The sequence below is a fragment of the Seriola aureovittata genome, chromosome 1 (genome assembly GCF_021018895.1).
Source record: "Seriola aureovittata isolate HTS-2021-v1 ecotype China chromosome 1, ASM2101889v1, whole genome shotgun sequence".
Classification (NCBI taxonomy): Eukaryota; Metazoa; Chordata; class Actinopteri; order Carangiformes; family Carangidae; genus Seriola; species Seriola aureovittata.
In genome coordinates, this window is record NC_079364.1 from 8,912,972 (window position 1) to 8,932,129 (window position 19,158).

The window sequence follows — 19,158 nt, forward strand, 5'->3', positions numbered from 1 at the left end:
TGGCAGTGTTCCATATTTCATATACGTAAGTCAAGACTTTTCAGAGCTAAGAAGTATTTCTGACTTTAATTTTCCTCAAAACAAATAACTTAATTAGAGATAACTTGAAAAGTGTTTTCTTTATGGACATAAGATGGATGTGACAATAAAAAGACCAGACAAGTCTCTAAGTGTGAGTGTATAAAATAATGTAAAGCAGAGCTTTGTCCCTTCCTAGTGGTCATTCAGTAAAACTGCAATCTAGGCCTGCAAATAACCTTTATTTTTATGACCAATTCATCTGAATGCTATTTTCTTTATTAATCAGTGCATTTTTTTGTCTATGAAATAATTGGCAAAAAAAATGCCTGTTACATGTTACATCTTAGAGCCCAGCTTGACTTGTTGAAATTGCTTGTTTTATCCTATCAATAACCCAAAACAGAAACATGTTCATTTTACGATGATATACAACAAAGAAAAAGCATAAAATCGTCATATTTCAGGACTTGGAAGCATTTATGATTGAAAAGTGACTGAAATGATCAAACAAGTATTTGACTAGTTCCCTATTTGTTTCAGTTTCTACTGCAGTCTAGTTTGTGCATATGCTGATGAAACATAGTCAGCTGTGAACAGAAGATGAGACAGTGACATGATTTACTTAAACAACATTTTAATGATGTTAATCATCAGTTCATATAGGTTAAGAGTGATAACAGGATTATGAGAAACAGCCTCTAACAATGTTGCTAGTGATGTACAGTCTGAAGGAGACAGTCTTAAATATCCATATAAAGACGAGGAACACGCTGAAAAAAGTACTTCATTGAACCGTATTTTTGTTTTTGTTTTTTTTTGTTCACATTAGTTACAAGACCTTTACCAGTACTGTATTTACATAGTGCAAAAAACACACTTGCTGTCAATTAACATACTTCAAACACTTTGATGGAAGTCATAGCAACAGAAAGCCTACACACAGCGTACCTTTTATCAAACTAGAAATACTTTCATAATCCCAAGTAAGACATTCAGTACACTGTCATCTCCCATCACAGGGCTTTACATTGCATACAGCCCGACATACTGCATTTACACACTGCATCATCATAGACAGGCTGAAATCTCACTATGATTCACTATCAAATACCATTATCAAATTGGATTCCAACTGTTAAAATGTTAAAACTATCAAATGGCTTTAAGAACATGATGATTGTATTTTTTTTTTAATACAATGCAAAATCAAAATCTCTTTTGTACACTTGTATTTACAGGGGAGTATCATTAGCATGTGCATGACTTTGTGATGACTTGCTTGACTTAAGAGTGGTGACTGTCCTGAGGAGGGAGCTTCTCAGCTGTGGTGAACTGACTGCAGACAGCGGCAGTTGTAGCTGGGTGCCGACAAAATTTTGTCTATAGAATCTAGAAGAGCTTTGTAAGGATTTATTTCAGTTGTAAGCAACCATGTCTGTTTTGTTTGTTTTTTTTTGTCAATTTGGCCCCTTTAAACTTCATGAACACCAGTAAACACCTGCTTGTCTGGTTGGTTTTATTTGATTTAAATGACATTTTGAAAAGGAAATAGATTTTTGTAAATTGGTAAAAATGACAATTTACAACACGTTTCTAGTTACCCAATTCTTTACTATTAAGTTCTGTGTCCAACGGTATATTTACCAAAACACAAATTTCTCTCTGGACAGAGGGACTCAGTGTTGATTTTAAATTTGATAAACAGACTTCAAAAAAAGTCTTAGGCAAGCTACAGCTTGAGAGTCCCCCCCCCCCCAAATCAGAGAACGAACACCACCAAAGAGAACAGGAGCACTTTTTTCTTTATGGAGCACAGACAACATCTGGGAACTGAAGACAATTCCAGTCAGAGGAAAACAACCCCAAATAGTTTCACACTTAGCAAATCAATATGACACACCATTACATACTGTAGTAGAACCACCTAGATGAGGTTATATACACAAAGCTTGTTTTGCTTCTTAGAAGTTAAGTCATTTGAATCATCTGAATACAGAATGGGACACATTACTAAAACACTCTCTGAAGACTGAAGGGTGGGAGTGGTTTTGGTAGAAAGACAGAACCCCTGACACTGTAACATTCTGTGAGGAAAGCTAAATACCAACCAAGCAGTAATTAAGAAATGCATGCCTCTCTTTCCCTCATTGAGCAGTGAGGTGAAAAAAACACACATTATTTACAAAAATAAAGCTAATGAACACAGCAAAATAAATGCAAACTACAGTATGTGCCTGTAAATACACACACACACACACACACACGCACACGCACACGCACACACACAAATACTTGCAGAGCTGTAAACCTTGCAGGACTCTGAATAAAGTAAGATGGGAGCTGGAAGGTTCCAACCTTCCTTTTCTGTGAGCTACGGACAGCAGTTCAACATTTCTTGCTCCCAGAGAAGTCCTCGACTGTAAAAGAGTTCAGTTTCAGAGGAGGAAAATCCAAAACTTCCCTCTTAATTCAAGTGTAGCAGGTTATGGGCCGAAGAAGTGAGGGCAGATGAGTTTTTTTTTTTTTTTTTTTAAAGAAACGTCAATTACTACCCTTCAAAATGTGTTAGTTGTTGGTTGGTCTGTTGCTGCGTGTTTGTAAGTTCATCAGTTTCTCTGTAATGCGTTAATGGGTTGTGTTTGAGTGTTGGTCAGTTGGTTGGATACCTGAGATTACGTCTAGTGTCAGGGGTTAGAGACAAAGGAGAGAAGCTGCTGGCTGCTGTGAGAGCGACAGAGGACAGAATGAATGAGTATATAAGAAAAGAGGGAGGAGGAGAATCGATGTCAGCCGTTGACCTTCTTAGCCTCCACTTTCTCTTTGCCCTCCACCCTCGTCTCCGTGATGTCTGCTGAATCAAGGTCCTCCTCGTCCTCACTCTGCCCTCTCTCCTCTTCATCGTCTTCCTCTTCCTCCTCCTCTTCCGTACTTTCCTGGCTCTTTCCCAGCTGCAGGTTTTCCAGGGTCTTTGACACCCAGGATTCGATGCGGCTGCTGAGGGTGGGCACCTCCACAGAAATAGGCTCAGGAGTGTAGTCCTCCTCCTCCTCGTCCTCCTCCTCTGCCTCTTCCAACATCCCGGGGACTAGGGTGGAAGTGGTGGAGGTGATGGAGGAGTTCAGCGGGCCCCTGCAGCTCCCATCCAACGATCCTGTCTCCGTGCTCTGCTGTGAGGCCAGCTCCAATCGGTCGTCAACCCGGACCTCGTCTCTGTCACCGGCACCCTGAGTCAGAGGCCCCGCCCTGGGCTGGGGAGCGGTGGAGCCAGGCTGGGTGGTGTTGGTGGTGGCTGCCAGCGCCTCACTGTCTCTCTGGGCGGCTATGGAAGGTGCAGGGCGACTCGGCTCAGTCTCTACAGTCTCTGGGGCATCTGAAGTCTCCACCATACTTCTCCAGTTGGTCTCTGAAGGAATTAATACATTTGTTAGGAAACATTTATATAAACATTTATTCAAGTTCTGTACCTGAACGCAATTTTATTTTTATTTAACTGACAGCTGTAGTTAACTAACCCATTCACCCTTTTCAGATTAAATTCGTATATAAAAACATAACATAATCTTATAAAGATTAAGATTAAACCAGAAGTCCCCAAACTTTTTGGCTTGTAACCTCTTACTTGATAGTTATTAGCAATTCCACCACAGAGAGAATCCAAATCAGATGGTGTCATTTAAATTATAGTTTGAAGTAAAATCATGTAATGAAAACATTTTGAGTAGCAGAACATGTTTTTTCTTCTTATCTACCCCATCAACCATGTTACAACCCCCAGATTTGAAATCAGTATTAACAATAGCGGACACTTTTAGTTAGGTAAATAATCTTAATCCTTCTTCCACCACTAATTAGAGAGACAGAAATGAGGGAGCTTACCGTACTCCTTCTCGTTAACCTCTGAGATAGGCTCAGAGAAGATGGAGCAAAAGGAGATAGCAGAAGCAGCTGAGTGGTTACGGGAATGCCCCATGTGGTGTGGGACTTTCTTGTCGTTTTTCAGAGCCTCCTCGGCTTGCTCCTGCTCCAGAGCTGACACCATGTCCTTGTAGGCCTTCCTAGCCTCTTCTGTCAGAGACACCAGACGGTTGAAGAGACCCTGAAAGGCACAGAGGGAATTAACCAAGTTAGCAAGACACAAAAATTTTTAAAAAATTATTTAAAAAACTATGAGCTGCTTAGATATGATCCTGTGATTCCAAAGTCCCTATATATCTTTACTGCTCTATAACAACTACTGACCTACAATCTGGATTTTATTGTTACATTCACTCATCAAGATAGATAGTTTTAGTGGATGGGAGTGCCTTACCTCAGCTCCAGAGTAGTTGAAAATGCCAACCACACTGACAGGCACAAGTTTGTTGACGCAGCGTCCTAGAGCTTTTCTGCCCAAGGCAAACACAAATGGGATCTCCTGCTCCCTCGCCATGGCGATTACATTGTATAAAGCTTCATCCAAACCACCTGCAACACAGTAAACAATTAGTGATTCAAATAAATAAAATTTAAGAAAACCAATTAACAAAAACAGGAGAAAATGGCAATGACTTGCACACAAGAATGGGAAAACCTGCTGTTTTTGTAATAGATATGTCACTGCGGGATTTTTACTTCTTTATTTACATATCCAGAAGTTACTGAGAAACATCATCATTTGAAGTTGTGTTTCTGGCCACCTGATGGATGACAGTCCATGTTCACTCTCTGTTGACTCTGTTTCTCTGCAACTCCTGAGAGAAGTATCACTTAGTTCATCAGCGAGTCGCCAACTGTGTCTATCTGCAGTTTGTTGCTGAGCAGGTGGTGTGCAGTGGGTTTTAAAGGTTTCTTTCTGAATACAACACTACGCGAGCAATGAGAATGAACCAAACAGTAGAGTTGCAGCTGGACAGTTAAACAATGAGCTCAACTCAGACATAAGCCATGGGGAGCTGCAGATTTGTGTGAAACTTTTCTCCAGCTTCCTTTCGCATTGTCACGTTGTTTTCACATTTTTATTAGGCACATTGTTAAACACTGAAAAAATAATGATTATAGCTTTAAACATGTTTACAGCTCAGCAGGTCAGACCTCTGACAATTTCATCAAACATGTACTGGAGACAGTTTTGCTGCATTATTCACCTTTGGCCTGGATCTTCTCACAGTTGGGAGAGATGATGACACACTTAATCTTATGTAATTTCATATGCTTGGTGACCTCCCTGAGACCCATGACCAGGCGGCGTTTAGATTTGGCCTTGGTAGGATCCTTCTGGTAGACCCGCTCTTGGAAGCGAACCAGTTCCTGTAACAGCATAGTCACACTCTCGTCGATCTCTTTACTCAGCACTTGGTTACAGTACCTGCAGAAGAAAAGATGACAAGTGAGGGCACAAAAAACAAGGAGGTTACAGATGTTCAAAACATATTTTGGGTGGCTACCAGGCTAATGATGAAGGTCATCATTATTGTTAACTAGCAGCTCTGAAACAGTAGTAAACGGGGTGAAGAAGAATTGATTTCCAGTAAAAGTGTAACGTTATCCGATGTCAGCAATCTGGAAATATGTTACACTGGAAAGTGCCATCAATAAAAAAGCAACATATCCAGTATGCAAGGCTTTAATTTTGTGGGGGTGCCACTAGTGTTAGGACATTTAATGTAGAAATTTTTATTTATTGCTAGATTTTCTTTATGATTGTCAACTTAGATAATAAAAGAAAGATTGTATGGCGCTCATGTATTTGATATACAAAGGGTTTAACCTGATTCATGCCATACAACAATGACAGCAATCATATCACATCCTTACAGGGTCAGCAGTATACAGCTGTGAATTTTTCTTTTAACATGATGGCATGCGATCGGCACTCTATGGTTATACAGCTGTTCATGACAGCTTTGCTTAACTACTTGCTGGTTATGCTTATGCTATTCCACTTTGTTGCTATCAGACCATGAGATAACATGCAAGCTTCGAGTAAATTTGTGTTTTGATGAAATATCTATCAGAGGGACGACGTAGGGTGGTCTGAGGAACAAGTGTCCTGCTGGTCAGAGCTGAGAGGCGGAGCTTGTCAACAGAGGGTTTTTGGAGGCTTTAAATGCAAAATCTGTTAGAGTAGCGTGGGCTGGGACAATAGGCCTACAGCAGAGGACACAGAGGGACAAAGCTGTGTTTGTAACCACTGGCATACATTTTTGCTGAGAGGGGACAATGTGCTAGGCATCCTTGCCATACTCTACAATTCTTTATTGTACAGTTTCGCCCTTAAAAACACCCATTAACGCTCAGAGTGCGCTTCTCACAGCCAAGGCTCTGTGAGTTTGGAGTGGGACAAATATTTGCGTCGCTAACCATTTTTTGTTACCACACTGTGCGTTTTTGAGACATTCCAATGCCAGGGATTCCTACAAAAGGTCTGTCCTGTTCCTACTTCTGTTTCTCACTCCATGTGTGTTAAAGTGTGTGTTCTTACTCTCTGAAACGTCGGCTGTGGATCTTGGTGATGGCGTTTGAAGCCATGGGACTCCCAATGCCAGAGCTGGCAGGAGAACCCTGGGACACTGGGGTGATGCTATATGGAGAGTTCTGACTGGCCGGGGAAAGGGATGCATCACTGGGCACACTCAGACCGTTCTCTGTGGTACGAACAACAGACCAGAAATAACAATTAGACACTGGTGGATAATAAAAAAATATGAGTATAACTGAAATGTTTTCACTTCATAATTATGATTTGCGCTCACCTTCTTGGGAGGCGGGCTCTCGTGTAAGATCATCAGTAAAATGTAGGTCATCCCCATGCTCCTCCTGGCCTGATGACTCTTGTTCCACACTTGCCTTCCCTTTCTTCCCTTCACGTTCCTTCAAGATAATCTATAGAAAAGAGTAAAATACAAAAATTGGATTATACTTCCATGGTTCAATGACCCCCATTCCTTTTACAAACTTTTAAAGGGGCTAAATAACATCATATAACCACCTCTTCTAACTCATCAACTTGAACTTAAAATCACCAACCTTCTTAAGGGCTGTTGGCCGTTTCACTTTGGGAATCTCTCTCTCCTTCCCTCTCTTGACACGGGGTGCAGTGGAATCCAGGGCATTATGAGGGGCTGCGTATAGTGGCTGATGACCCTTCAACGTGGACGGCACATTGGTCGAGCCTGAGCTGTGGAACGGGGTGGTTGTTCCAACTGGAGAAAAGAACAACAAAGTTAACAGTTACTGAGATTATATGCACATGCAAGTGCAAAGGGGTTCATAATGCTGGGAACTGAATTGGGACTGTCAGATGGTTTTGTGTCAATTTAATGCTCCTGGTCTGGCCACTCAGTGGGGGGTGGGTGGGGGTGGGGGGGCTAATGTCAGTCACAGTTACCAAGTCAGCTACACGAATGAGTTCTATTATGTTAAAAAGAAATTAAGAGTATTATTATATTTTGTATATATTTTTAAATCATTATTTCAGTATATTTTTCAGGATTTCATCAGTATTTGTCAAAAACGTATTAATGGAGCAAAATCCTGATAACAGCTTAAAACCAGAGGAACAAGAAAACTAAATTTGCAAAGAACACTGGAAACAAGTAGACCACCACTAACACTGAATGAAAGACATTTAATGTGACATTATATACTTGAGATAATACTATAGCCTCAAAAAAGAGAGAGTATTGAGCTGAATTAACATTTTGACAGTATTTGACAGACAGCTCAAACCATCATTGTAAATTACTGCAGGGATATTGCATCATAAAATAGTTTATTTTTTCATGCCACTTGTTAATGTCGTAATGATCGTTTTTGAATACCTGTAAAAGACAGTGGCTTGGTATTGGTGAGTTGCCTGGCCTTCATAGCCTGCTGATGTTTCTCCAAAGCTGCCAGCATGTCTCCCAGGTCCAGCTCAACAGAGGTTTTACTCTTCTTCCCTGCAGCTTTGGTGAATGCCTCCTGCCGGGCGAGGACAGAGAATGCAGAGCAAGGTCATCATACCCATGAAACAATCAAATACAACTGAAGATCAGAATGGTACTCATAGGCCAGGTGGCCCAGTTGTGAAGACACGAAGTGATTAAATGCATCAACATTTAAACCCAGAACCTAATGACGTTCAGCTTCATACCTGTAGTTTCTTCTGCTCCATGCTGATTTCAGAGTACTCCTGTGCAGTGGCCAACGCAGCAGCCAGAGCCTTCTTCCTCTGGCTCTTGGCCCTCTTGGGAACAGAGGTTGTAATGGGGATGGGTGTCTGCACAATGTTGATAGGGGAGTTTTCTGGTAGGTTATCCAGCTGTGAGGCGTATAGAGACACAAACAATATTTAGTAGGGGTGTAAAGATTAACTGATACAAGAGTCAGTGATTAACAGATACACAACCACTGATCCCAAATTCTGCATCAAGCTTGGGAAAAAACACGATACAGCTTCAAGTGTCCACAACATTCACACGCTGGAAGAAATATGTTTACAACTGCTGCCTCATGTTTACATCACATAAGCAGTGTTCAAAATAAACAAGGGGCACCACACACTTTGCTACAAATTTCAGAAGTCGACATATGCGCAATGCCACTTCTAAGCTTTTCCTGGTTTGAGACAAAACTGTTATTGAAGCTACGTGCCATTTTATTTAACAGGGAATGCATACAGGCTATTGTCCAGTCAATCCATACAGTGTAATCAAAAATACCAAATTCAGAGTGATCACAATGACCCAGGAACTCTCTGAAAAATGCGGTATTTCTAATTTAGCATTTGAAATAAAAACTGAGAAAATAATAAATCAATTTAGTCACATTTACTATTAAAGAGTCAAATTGTCTGAGAGGGAGAGACACACACCCTGCAAACAGTCAGCACAGGACACAGAGACTGTTGAAAGACGGTCACCTTCAGAAAGCATTTTCTCTTACCAGGTTTTTGGGCAGTTTAGGTTGCGCGTGTGTCTGCGCTGGAGCAGATTCAGGTTTGGTATTGCGTTGGGCAGCCCCTCCAGTAGCAAGATCTGGAAACTCATCTTCATCCTGACGAACATGTAGAAAACATGTCAGCACAACAAAAGACTCTGCCGAACATGAATACACAATGAGAGTGATGGTAACAGAGAAGTCATTCCAATGAAACTTCTCTCACCTCAAAGTAGAGGGGCTCTGGAGTGAGCTCAGTGCCAGCGACCACTGCTGGCTGTAGTCTTTGATCCGACTGGTTGGGTGGCAAACGCCCTGGATAGCCACTATGGAAATCCTAGAAGGCAGAGAACGGAGGAGTCAGACAGGGTACCACAGCAATTCAATATGCTTATTACCCTCTATACTGTATATCTGTGCACATGCTGTCTGGTGAGAACATTGTAGGAAGGAAGGAAAGAGTGAAAACACCAAAGCTTCATTACATTAATTTTTCTTGCTCATGAAAACTTCCCAGTAGATTAACTCAAGTATACACCCCTGTGGTTGGCTGTTTTTTTGCTTAAATTGTTTATTGGCTGATGGAAAATACTGAATGTGCATTATGTAAGAGATGCGTGTTTGGAACTGATGACGAGTTCTGACAACCCTCTGCTTGAATTTATGAGAAATGTGACTGGATATCCACACCACATAAAGGGTTGGCTACATATTCTGAGAAATATTATCCTCAAATGCTAATGATTCCTGTAATTTTAATACTAAATATATGTTCAGTATTTCACAATACTCTCAGAGTGTTATCAGAAACAGAAGCCTTTAACTTAGTGTCTACTCAAGTGGGACCTATGGTACCTGTGAGAAGTTTCTCTGTTCAGGAGTCTTCCTCTGGTCTGCTCTGTGAAACTGACCGTTCCTGTCCCCCCAGGCCTTTGGGGGAGCCTGGGAGGTTACATTTACCCATGTACCTGTTACTGAATAAAAAAAAAAAAACATTGTAATTCTCACGTGAAAGAAAAATTTCCATCCATTTGGAATATATTAGATACAGGATGCATCAGAAATCTGATTATAAAAGCGTGGTGTGAAGACGTGTGGAAAGGAAGGATTCCTAACACCTGATTCGAACACATATTGCATCAAACTTACCTGTCATTACACCAGCCTCTACTCCCTATAGGACACAGAAAATATAAAAAAGACAAGTTAAGATATCTAGTGTATGTTAAATATGCTACTATATATTACACTGTGAGCGCAAAAGAAATGTAATTGATTCAGTTAAATGGGTATTCCCCCTGTGCACTGCTGTTCCAGAAGTGGAGTCAAGTATGTTATGGTATGTCCTAGTTGTTCTTCCTGGTATTTCAATGACGTCTACATTTGTTACTTCAAAAAACTGTTAGGGGCTGACAAGCGCAGCACCTAACCCCAACGCTAACCCAATTATTAATGTTCAGACTAAAAAAAATTCTTCAAAAATATGTGTTGGATCTGGAATTGACGGTAAGTAGCAAACATACTGTGGGTGCTGTTGTATTCTCTGCTGTTCGTTGCGTTACCCCAGCTGCCTGGTTGTGCTTGGGGCTACAGTAGCCACTGTCGCTGTCTATATCGGCCTCACTGGCGCCCTGCTCATTGTAGCTTTCAGCTGGATGGGACGCCCGTCTTCTCTTTGTACGGTTCTTCCACAGCAGAGGACTAGCCCGCTCAGCAGCACACCGCCCTGACACATCACCTGGGAAATCTGAGGACAGAGTAGAACTAGGATTTTAGCCTGGGTGTAAATGATTCATAGGAACAAAAATCTTTGCAGTCAGTCCAATATTGAGCAAGAACGGTAAACCCGGAACTGTTAAACAGCTGCTGGAACGAAATCAACAATGCACTGGCCCAAGTCAAAGTCTGTCCACTTAAAGAGCTTGTTTTTTTCCACTGACGAGTTCAGATTGACGTTTTAAGTTTCTGACAACCTCATGGATGTTACCTTTTTGTTAGAGAGGAAGATCCTTGTTTAACCAGAAACACATGTTATATAGCTCTGTTTAAAACTAACCAAACTCTATTTACAAAAACTTTAATTTTACCTTGATTGGTTTGTTTGTGTTACTGTTTGGTACTTTTACTTAAGTAAAGGATCCAAATGCTTCTTCCACAACTGAAAATCAAAATATCTGATCCCGTCAGTGGCAAAAACAGGCACTTTTAATCAATGTACTTTGATGCGGACAAATGTACCGATTGATTACATTGAAGCAGCTGTTTAGAGGTTCCGGGTAGAAGGTACAAGATTTTTGTCCCCATCAATCATCATCTTCAAAAGAGGAACTATAAATACTCTAGGTGATTCAATAGAAACTCACTGATCACCAACTTGGACCTGGATTTAACTGTATGACGTTTTTCATGCAACACAATACCACAACTGAATGACCAAAGTATTTACACAGGCTATTGAGAACAGAGACATCATGGGTGAAACCATGAGCTGCACACATGTTAACCTTCCCAACTGGAAACTCTGCATTCCAGTTCTTTCAGAAATTTAGCACAAACATCATCAACATCAACCTGTAAGACCAGACACTGCTCTTATCGGCATTGTGTCCCACTTCCTCACTGACAGGAAAGATTCTTGTTCACAGGCAAAGCATCTAACTTTAACAAAGCTAACTTTTAACAACGTCTGGAATGTTCTGAGCGTCAGCTTCCTTTCAGCCACAGGATTAAAGAACAACACTGGCACTGGCCACAGACCTAGCTGGAAATTCAAACTATGAATTTTCCACTGCAACAACAAACAGGCTTTTCATCTTTAATTGGCAGTTATTGGGAAGTAAAAACATCTGTTTACACCCTGCATGGTAGGACTTAAATGTATCTTTAATTATTGTCATCGTATTCTTACCGGTCTGCTGTGCTGCATCCACCAGCATGACTGTCTTGGTCCTACCATCAGGTCCCAAGGTGCACACCTCCTTCTGCACAGCTACATTCCTTGTTGGAGGCCGGCGACCCCGGGGAGGCTGGCACACACCCAACTGTTGCTGCAGGAGAGAGAAAAAGAGGCAGGGCATGCTCACCAAATAGACAGAGGATGAGGACGGACAATTTTTGGTGATACAAATAATATATAATTTAATATATATATATATAAATAAATATGACAATAAGGCTGTTGTCCTTGTGTACCTTTGGGAGAACATTAGGCCGGATCATGCCTCTCCCTCTCTGACTGGCCATCCCATATGCTGGCCCCAGAGGCAGTGGTCTTTCCCCAACATCTGCTGAAACAGGGTTGACCACTCCAGCTTGCACAGGACCTGCATAGGTGCCAGGGAAAGGCTGGTAGAAGCCCATCACAGGTGGGCACGGAGCAGGCATAATCTGGTAGTAAGCATAGTCATTGGAGACAGGAGGCTGGGGGGAAGACAAGATGGGGTAGGCCAGGTATGGACCACCAGGGGTAGGGTTAGGCTGCTGCCAGCGCAGCTCCCCTCCATTGTACATAGGATGTTGCCTGTGAAGCAGTAGAGAGGCAATGTGTTAAAGTATTACTAATATTCTAGTCTTTCAGCTTTAAAGAAAGACCAAAGTATTTGAAAAAGCTGGCATTTTCACTATGTGTTGCAGTAGAGGATTGAGTGTGTCCATATCCAATCCAAAATGTCCTGCCACAACATTAACAGAATCACAGTCCTCTCCCAGTGGATATTACAAAAGTGAATGGTACAAAATACCACACAACACAACAAAATGTTACGAAATGTATGTTGAAACCACAAAGGGAAGGCTGTGAATCAGGTTACATTCTCTTAATGCTAAGCTATTTAGCTGTCAAATGTTATTTTAACGGAGGTCAACTTTTGACTAAATGTCTAAGCCTGCATTACATGGAAAAGGAAAAGATGACGAATATATGTAAAATCAGATCTGTAATGACACATACTCAAAATTACAAAACTCATTCTCAGTTAAGAAAACCATGATCGCAATATCCTGAATTAATCACAGCATTGTGTAGAGGTTTTTGAACTTTGTGTCACTTACTTAAAGCACTTCTCAGTTTGTATTTTTTTCAAACATGCAATAATGTTGGGAAGACATTTTGTGTTCCACAAAATAAGATTAACATTCATTTAGCAGGAGAGAGGTGGTGCCTGGGTGGGATGTGGCAGTAATGTGTATGATGGTTGGTTTGTTAGGCTGTGTCACATGCAGAAATGTTGATAAGGATCCAGATGACATTTTCACAGCCAGCTTACTATAGCGGGTATTTCCTTGCATTCAAATAGTGGGGAAGGAAACAAAGGAACGGATGTGTGCAGGATACAGCAGATCACTCTGGACAAAGAAAGAGCCACTGGAAACATAGATTGTGGTTCCATGTAAACTCTGTAACTCTGGGGAGGTTTCCATTCATAGTTAAGCACTCTTAATCAACAGAGCAATCTAATGGCTCTAACTCAATACACTCTTTAAAGGATTTGATCGTGATCTCTTCTGTGAAGCACAACATCAGGGACACAGTGTTCTCTTCTTCTTATTTTAGTAAACAGTTATTCTGAAAATAGAAAAGTCCAGAAGAGAGAAGATTGTTCTTGTGCAGTTCAAAATGGGGGCACCAATCTTCCCACAATGCCACAGGGATTGGCAATATTTCTGCTAAAGTTGACACCATTGGCAAAATTCATAATTGAAATGAACCACTGTTAAATTAGGTTTTCACCCATTCCTCAATCTCCCCCTGCTGGGGCAGTACCTGTTGGGTTGGTTCTCTTGGACAAAAGGGTAGCAGGTGATGAGGTAGCTGGGTATGGGAGTGGTTTCCACCCCACCACCACCTCCTCCTATACCTCCGCTCCCTCCTCCACCACCCGCCTCTCCAGAAAGACTCATGCTGACCAGGGATCCTTCAAGACCTTTCTTCTGTGGGATGAACGGTTCCACTTCGGCTGAAAGCTTCACATCCTGCAGTGACAAATGAACAGCCATTACTGCCATACCATGATCAATGGCAGCCACTTAATGACTACATGGTGTCTTTGAAAGAGAAATAGGTCCGTGCCCAGAGAGCACAGACTGATTACTCAAATTGGTTAAAAATAAAAAAGTTACTCAAGTCAGTCAACACATTTTCTGTTTGTTTTTTATTAAGCGCGCTGTTAGCCTTCTCCATACCTGTATCTACACAGTAAAACAGATTGTATCATTTTATTACTCTTACTGCCATCCCACACATATCAAATGGGATAGTTGTAAGGTGGAAGCTGATATCAACTGATAACGATTACCCATGAAAACCCACCTACATTTTTCCATAATTTGACTGTACTCTTTGCGTAGGTTGGGCAGGTGGGCCTTAAAATTAAAAAAAAAAAAAAGTATTTTTAATATCAGCTGAAAACATGGTAAAAGTCACAACTGTATAAATATTAAATCTATACCAAGATTTTTAAGATATTAATCTGAGCACTGGATGTGTGACAGAGACCGAAGGAGCTGTACACAGTCTCCCAGCACACTGACCAACCTCCCATTCCTTTAGTGGTAATCACAGCAGAGCACTGTATTTCCTCACAATGCTCCTGTTGTTTTAAGGTCTTATGTGTCTACAGCCATCAGTAAAAAGGTAAAACAAGGACATAAAACCTTTATGAGGCTATAGATGACATAACACACAGCTGCCAGAGGATCTAAGCAAAGTACACAACATGTAAGAGAAGAGCTCCAGCCACTCATCCATCTTCTTGTTAATATGGTGAGGCTGATCTCTGTACTTCAAAGCCAAAGGGAGCTTACAATTTGTTTTGAGAGATAAATGCCATCAGCTGCTAATACCGGCCAGACACCAAATTACTTTTCAAGCGATTTCACTGTCACTGACAAATTTCCAATGTCGGAATAAAATCATGAAAGTTTTGTTTGAGTTGTAGTGCGCTCCTGTCACCTCGATGGTTTGGCGTAAGGTGGTCATCCGAGCTCTCTTAAGTCAGTCTTTTTTTCCATCTTTTCTGATGAAATTAAATATGTTTAAACTTATCATATTAGTTTTTAGTCATGGCTTATTCAAATACTGACATTAAAGTACGTGAACACTGTCACCTTCTCCAGCACCAAACAGGAAGCAGCAAACCGAGTTGATAGTGAGCACGGAGGCGACTCCGGGGAGGCGCAAGAATGTGAGTCGCTTGGTGTAAGGCCGCCATTAAATAGATAAGGGATGACTTGGTAATTGGACAAAAGGAAAAGAGTTTAAAAATAAAATAGGAAATCATAAATAGAAAATGCAAACAGAGTAATTTTAGATGTAGCTGCAACATTGAAAATTGATTATGTATGGTATAATAGACACACATTTAAAGCTTTTGTTTCAGGCCTTAAATGCTATGTTGTTCACTTTCCTCAAAGGTTTTGGCCTTTGAGAGCACCTGGGGACAAACACCAGACTCAGCCTTGTTATGAAACATATACTGTAAGTTAGGAAACAGTGATTAGTTTCTAACCACATCTCAACTCTCACAAAAAAGTGAGAAACAACAAGGAAACTGGACTAAGATGGAATCACATGTGCCACATGAGTTTTTGACCAAATGAGGAAATGAAGACAATGAATTGACCATTAGAATAAAATGAAAAAAATCAGTAGAAAGTATATCCCTTTCTGAAATCCTTATAAAGCAGCACAGAGGTACCCCCATATTATCCATAATGTTTATAAAGATTATGTATTATAATGATTATGTGATGAATTATTCACGGTACAATGATTTTATTGCTGCAAAATATTTCTTGAAAGGAATAAATGGGCAACCACATGAAAAATTACCCTTAAGTGCCACTTTTGTATTAAATTGCAAGCAACATAGAGGTTTGGAGCATTCAGACAAAAGGCCATTTTCTGTGTACAAATTACTATAAAGCTATATAAACAAATCAATAAAGCTATTCAGTCAAAAAGCTGTGACATATTTACTACAGGCACAGAAGTCACTCAAAGTCTTCTTCTAGTCAGTCTGGTTTTATGGGTCTCCAGATATGTGGATCAAGCACACCAAGCAGGTGTGTGTAGGTGTAGAAGTGTAGGCTGTTGTAGGAAATGATACAGTAGGCCACACAAAGGCCAAAGATTAGAGATATGGGGCACTGGAAGACAGGCTTTGGGCTGAAACACAGAAGTACTCCCAAACTCAATCAGCCACTTCAGACTATTGTTCTGCAGAAACCCAGAGACATGGCCTCAAATGGGTAGGTTATGCTTAGTGATGACACCAACTAATGGGCAGGCCTGTATCTCCTTAATACCTTAAAAAGCAAAAATCTAATCAGAAAGCATACCATTGTTTCATGTACAGTACTGTATGCTACATTTAAAAAATAACAGAGCAATACTTTTCATATTGTACTAATGCATGTTTTAACATAGTAATCCTTATTCTAAATTCATAATATTAACCTAATACCGTGTTTGTTAATGTCAGTATAACTGCTTTAACCTTCATTTCTTACATGCTCGTCAAAGTAAACTATCAAGAGTTTATTATCAAGAGTTATTGATATATGGTAAGGAAGTAAATGATATTAACAATTTGGAGCAACTGACAAGAATAACATAACTGCCCTCCCTGTCCTTTCCATTGCTGTCTCTGTCTGGAAGCATCTTTCACACCTCTGAGTACTTCTCATTTGACATAATGTCAGCATTGGTTTAATCCAAGGTGGCAGCTCTGTCCAAGGGGTTCCATTAAAATGATTTGCTATTGTGCATAGGATGAGGAGAGGGGAGAGGTGACAGGGTTCAGAGTACAAAGAAGCCCCCTCACTCTTCTGAAACAGTGGTCGGGATGCATGAATAGAGTGTCAGTGCAGCCAGTGGATGTCACACAGACAGCTATTGTCTCCCACTGCTACTGTCTGTGGGTGGTTCCCTCATTTTTCCTTAGGTAATCTGTAGAATCCATCCCATCTAAAAAAGAGGCATCGTGAATAGAGCATGTTCTGCCAGGCTAGTATAGAAGACCAAACTACAGATCTAAAGAAAGATTTTTTACAATCTCCCAGAGATCAATAGCAGCCTCATCCAGACTGATACATTTGCAAGGCTTTAAGACTACAGTAGTCGGTCTGAACCTGTATGATGGCACAGTATAGCTGATAGGGTGTTGTTATAGGATTAAGTTTGAGAGGATAAAGTAGGGACAGTACTACAGGATAAGCTAATTACATAGCAAGGCACAGCATGGAGGCCTCATGTGCTCTAATGGTGAATCTTCAATTCTGAACACTAGTGGACAAATCCAATTATATAAAGAAAAAAAAGTTTAGGAAGACAGAGCCTGTCAGAGGATCAATCTTTTGATTCAACCATGAGTCTTTGTGTATCTCTGTTAGTGAGAATAGCTGTGATTGTGAAAGAGGCAATGAGGTCAGACCCAGATGTGCATCCGCTGGGGATGACAGAACTCTGAGTGATTCGACTGGGGGCTACTGATCTCACAAGCCTCTGTTTGTGCAAGCATTTATTTTCACACCAGTAGCTCTCCAACACTACCAGACAGTATCTGTTTCTGCACTGAGAGCAGGGTGGGCTGTGTAGGTGACAGAATATATGCATTAAAGCCTTTAAAAAAACAATGCAGTCATGCAATAAATCCCAACTTGAAATTGTTTTAAAAAGGTGTTGATTCAACTTTATTATCATTTTGGAGAATGTAGTTTGTGGTGCTTTGTATTATATGGAGAGGTGTTTCTGATATTTTACCTACCTTCATTGAAACAAATGGGGTGGAGGAAATAATAGAAACACCTCTTGATATAACAGCACCAAAAACTGCAGCCTCCAAAATGACCATTGAGTTGATTCAATACCTTTCTGAAACAAATTCAACACAAACTAAACATTATAACCTTAATGTAGGTAGTATTTATGGAAGGGCTGTTGTATTAGACTGCATTTGTGTTAGCTAGGAGTAAAGAATAAACAGGCAACTGAGTGTAGATTACACATTTTTAGATGTAGTCCTTCGGGAAAATAAGACACTGATGAGTAGACCTAAGGACCCCTTGTTGTCAACCAGAGAACACAACCGTCCAGTGGTGCTAGCTAACATGTTAACCTGACAAAGATAATAGACATTGCCTATTCGCCTTGAACAACAAACCCGAGAACAACCAAACTAAACTTTCTGCATTGCTAACAGCGTCATAGGAATGCCATACATGCAGAAGAACCAGACATTCCCCTCATGACGGTCCACAAAACCTCTCCGCCTCCCCTTGACATCAACACTACTTTCATGTACACATTCCTACCTTACCGAAACCTTTATGTAAGGTGTAGCTCTCCAAGCTGTTACCAATCATTTCGATAGAAAAAAAGAAAAAATAATTCTGCCAGCTAGTGTCTGTGATTAAAATGACCAGTGCCGTCAAATGACAGCTGAGATGTTTAGCTTCAGCTAGCAAGCTAGCGAAGCTAACATTTAAACACAGTCCGTCTTTGTGGGCTTAACGCATTGGAATAATGTCATGAAAATACATCTAAGTCATTTTATAAAATGGACAAAAACACATGCACCGCAACAGAAGAAAAGAAACGATTTATCTGCTGTGTTTTATACGGAGCTGCGGTTACCGTTAGCTGTTTAAGGTTAGCTTACTAGCAAAATGAGATAACTGTTTGACTTGTTGTCTGTGATCAAACACCAAACCGTGTGGTGTTGTTGTCGATGATAATGACCTAAACAGGTAATTTTCGTCTAATTCAAGAAACGCTGCTATTTGTAATTACAACACCGGAATATCGGCTTTTTGAATAACATTAACGAAAATACAAATTTGGGCCTCGGCAGCTTAAACCAACGTTATGTTCCTTTTTTCCACCCGCTAAAGCCCTAGCAAGACCCCAACAAAACAGATAATTTAAAAATAAACTGTACCTTATTGTCACTAGCGTCCATGTCAGTCACCCTCGCCGCGACAGACCTTCATTGACCACAATGTGGACGTCAAGAGGTGGGCCCTTTTAATTTCTTCATTGTAAATAGAAATAATTACAATGATGTTCACCGAAGCCTTGTAGTGACTCACACCCAGTTCCTAGTAGACACCACCGCTAACTGTTGCTAGATGCTGCTGCTGCGTCAGCTGACGGGGCTCAGCACAGACCGGCCTGTGGCTGAGGCGCTATGCTGCCGAGAGAGAGCAAACTGCTGTCAGTGTGGAAATGGGAGTCACCTG

The 19,158-nt window shown here is 40.8% G+C and overlaps 1 protein-coding gene across 1 annotated transcript; it reads right to left on the reverse strand.

The window, feature by feature from the left end:
* Positions 1-635: 635 nt before the first annotated feature.
* On the reverse strand, positions 636-19,133 carry secisbp2l (SECIS binding protein 2-like). Its single transcript, XM_056376589.1, has 18 exons — positions 18,858-19,133; positions 13,682-13,890; positions 12,112-12,439; positions 11,828-11,966; positions 10,443-10,666; positions 10,069-10,093; positions 9,775-9,893; positions 9,146-9,256; positions 8,926-9,036; positions 8,135-8,302; positions 7,821-7,962; positions 7,027-7,202; positions 6,753-6,882; positions 6,482-6,644; positions 5,145-5,365; positions 4,331-4,485; positions 3,898-4,117; positions 636-3,424 (listed from the first exon to the last, which is right to left on the reverse strand). The coding sequence occupies exons 1-18, from the start codon at positions 18,876-18,878 to the stop codon at positions 2,808-2,810; spliced, it is 3,279 nt and encodes a 1,092-aa protein (XP_056232564.1). The 5' UTR covers positions 18,879-19,133; the 3' UTR covers positions 636-2,807.
* Positions 19,134-19,158: the final 25 nt, after the last annotated feature.